The sequence below is a fragment of the Thunnus maccoyii genome, chromosome 15 (assembly GCF_910596095.1).
Source record: "Thunnus maccoyii chromosome 15, fThuMac1.1, whole genome shotgun sequence".
Classification (NCBI taxonomy): Eukaryota; Metazoa; Chordata; class Actinopteri; order Scombriformes; family Scombridae; genus Thunnus; species Thunnus maccoyii.
Window position 1 is genome coordinate 6,276,647 of NC_056547.1, and position 2,693 is coordinate 6,279,339.

The following is a 2,693-nucleotide window of genomic DNA, read 5'->3' on the forward strand; positions in this document are numbered from 1 at the left end:
GCAAGAGCTTTCAGGGAGGACAGGGTGATCAACTCAAAGATGACAGGATGAAAAACATAAAGAACAAAGCTTTAGTATTACAAAAACAAAGACACAAAAGTTGTAATACAACAAAGACGGGGAACAGGTACAACATAGACACAGGATGGACACACAGAGGTCTGAAGCTCTAAGGTGGTTTTCACCTGCAGATGATCATTGTATGAATTATTATGATGCCAAATTAAACCATCACATCAACATGTCCAGTAACATTAATTTCACCTAGAAAGAGACATCATCTGCTTTTGACAGTATAATTGAGCTGCTGTACTCATATTAACAACTCTGCACATCCTGGACAATAATAAGTTTCCTCAGCAGAAAACTCTCACAGGATTCCCAAACTGTCTGTGTGTCACGACGGGGAAAGTCCTGTGTTTTAAGGGGATGAAAGCAACAAATGTGGCTGTAAATAATGATGTATGATTATCATACATTATTATAGGTGAAAATACCAAAAATGCATTGGCATGCACTTGATGCACTGTGAATGTTTTGTTCTGGTTTCAGTTTCTCCCTCAGAGTTCCCTGCTGGTCCTGTTATTGGAGGTGTTGTAGGACTGCTGCTGCTCCTGGCAGTCTGCATCACTGGAGTCTTCATCTGGAGAAGGAGAGATAATGGTGAGAGACAAACATACTTTTACTCATCATCAAGCCATTTTAACAACAAATAACAGTGTAACCTGGCTGATGTTCAGTAACTTAAAAAGCAGAAATGAGTGAAATTAATACAGTGTTTCTATAAAACATTTATTAGTGTTTTCTTTGTTTGCTTTCATAAATTCTGACATTTTAAATTTTTAAATATTGTAATCTCTCATCTGTATTTCAGGATTCAGACCTGCAAACTGTGAGTATTATGTCAGTTTATCTCTCTCTCTCTTTACAAATAAATGCAGTTAAAAGTTTGAATTGAATTACTGACACCTTGTTTTTCTTTTATAGCTTCAGACCCATCATCCTTTGAAATTTCTGAGGTCAGAGATGCAGCTCTCAACTGATCACAGTATTTCATCATGTCATCAACACTGTGCAGATACTGTATGAAGAATCTCTCTGTTGCTCCTCCTGAAACTAGCTACAGTATACTGATATAATACTCTCATAAATATACTGAAAGTCTGTCTTTGTTAAAAAACTGTTTTTTCTGATTTGACAGAATTTCCTAGTCAAGTGATCCAGTATCATTGCAGGAAACAGCTGACACTGAGGTTTTAATGTAATACTAATTAATTTTTTTTATATTTTGGACTAAAATCAAACATACATATAATATGACCACTAATAAGTCCAGGTTCCTTTCTATTCGTAACTCTGTGAATTCATAGATCAGATTTATGAGTTTCAGGTCGTCAGTGGATGCAGTGAAGAATGATGTCTGTGAAGATTATCTGAGAGCTGATAGAAGCATTAATGTTGATGTGAATCCTCCACTGCAGGAGTAACAACATCTGGAGAGGACTGATGCTGCTGTCCAGCTGTTTCCTCAAACCTTTGGTGGAGATGAATCACTGCAGCAGCTACCAGACACCAAAGAGCCACAACGTTACTCCAGTGGGGCATCTTTTGTCTTCAGATATCAAATTCATATCAGTTAGTCATGTGATGTACTGTCTTTGATGATGATAAGCATTAAGTCAACTTATGGGAGACATGATGATACTCAGCACTTTAACCTCTGCTTCTAACGCGAGTCAAACCTAAAACTTTAAATGTTCAACTACTCATGCTTTCACTAACAATTAGTTTGACAGTTTCATTTCAGAAACACTAATGAAGATTCTGCACTAGGCCACGATTGAAAAAACTTAGTTTTTGTTCTTCTGTTTGTTTCATTGTGGGGGCGGCTAGGAGGTCCACTAATTGGAAAAATCAGCGGCTCATCTCCCGGCTCCTCCAGTCTGCATGTCGATGTGTCCTTGGGCAAGATACTTAACATCAAATTGCTCCTAACACTTCTTAGAGCTTATATTTGTATCTTATACATTTGTCATCTTCACATGTCCTGTATTTGTCGTGTGGCTGATAAATGTTGATATTATTGTAAGGTTTTTGTTAATGCTCAGATTATTGGTGTTGGAGGATTAATTAAGGTTCCTCTGACACCTAATTAATCTGACAGATGTACTTTATTGCAAATATGGCTAAATTGATTATACATATACACAAACACGCACACATACACATACCACATATTTTCGTTTGTTGATGAAGAAGTATACTGATCATTGTGACTCAGAGTGTGTCTTTCCCTAATGTCTCAGCTGTGAGGTCACCACAGAGAAACAGCTGCCAGAGCGTTTCCTTACCAACATAACAAAGAGTTTTCAACAGTTAAATCAAGATAATTACAAACAGCCTGTTTCCATGGAAGATCAGAACAATACAGTTAAAGTTAAAATTAAACTGTAGGACTAAATAACTTTCCCACTGTTTTATATTTTCAACAGATCTACAGTAGGAGACAGTTAAAATTTCTGGACAGGCTAATAGATCAATATTGTCTTATTTCACTAATATCAGTGTTGTGTCGATGTCAGCAGAAACTGTCATTCATGTCATTCAGAAACTTTTAATGCAGTTGTTGCATCTGTCAGTGAAAACAAACATCTCAGACAGTCTTGGACTTCACCACTTCCTCTTGAAGTCCC

At 36.9% G+C, this 2,693-nt stretch overlaps 1 protein-coding gene across 1 annotated transcript in view; it reads left to right on the forward strand.

The window, feature by feature from the left end:
• The window catches only part of LOC121913481 (major histocompatibility complex class I-related gene protein-like), a 15,635-nt gene extending 14,739 nt beyond the window's left edge, over positions 1-896 (forward strand). The window contains exons 5-6 of the mRNA XM_042436134.1: positions 553-658; positions 875-896. Of these exons, the coding sequence (XP_042292068.1) occupies positions 553-658; positions 875-896 (128 nt within the window). The remainder of the gene's footprint in view (positions 1-552; positions 659-874) is intronic.
• Positions 897-2,693: the final 1,797 nt, after the last annotated feature.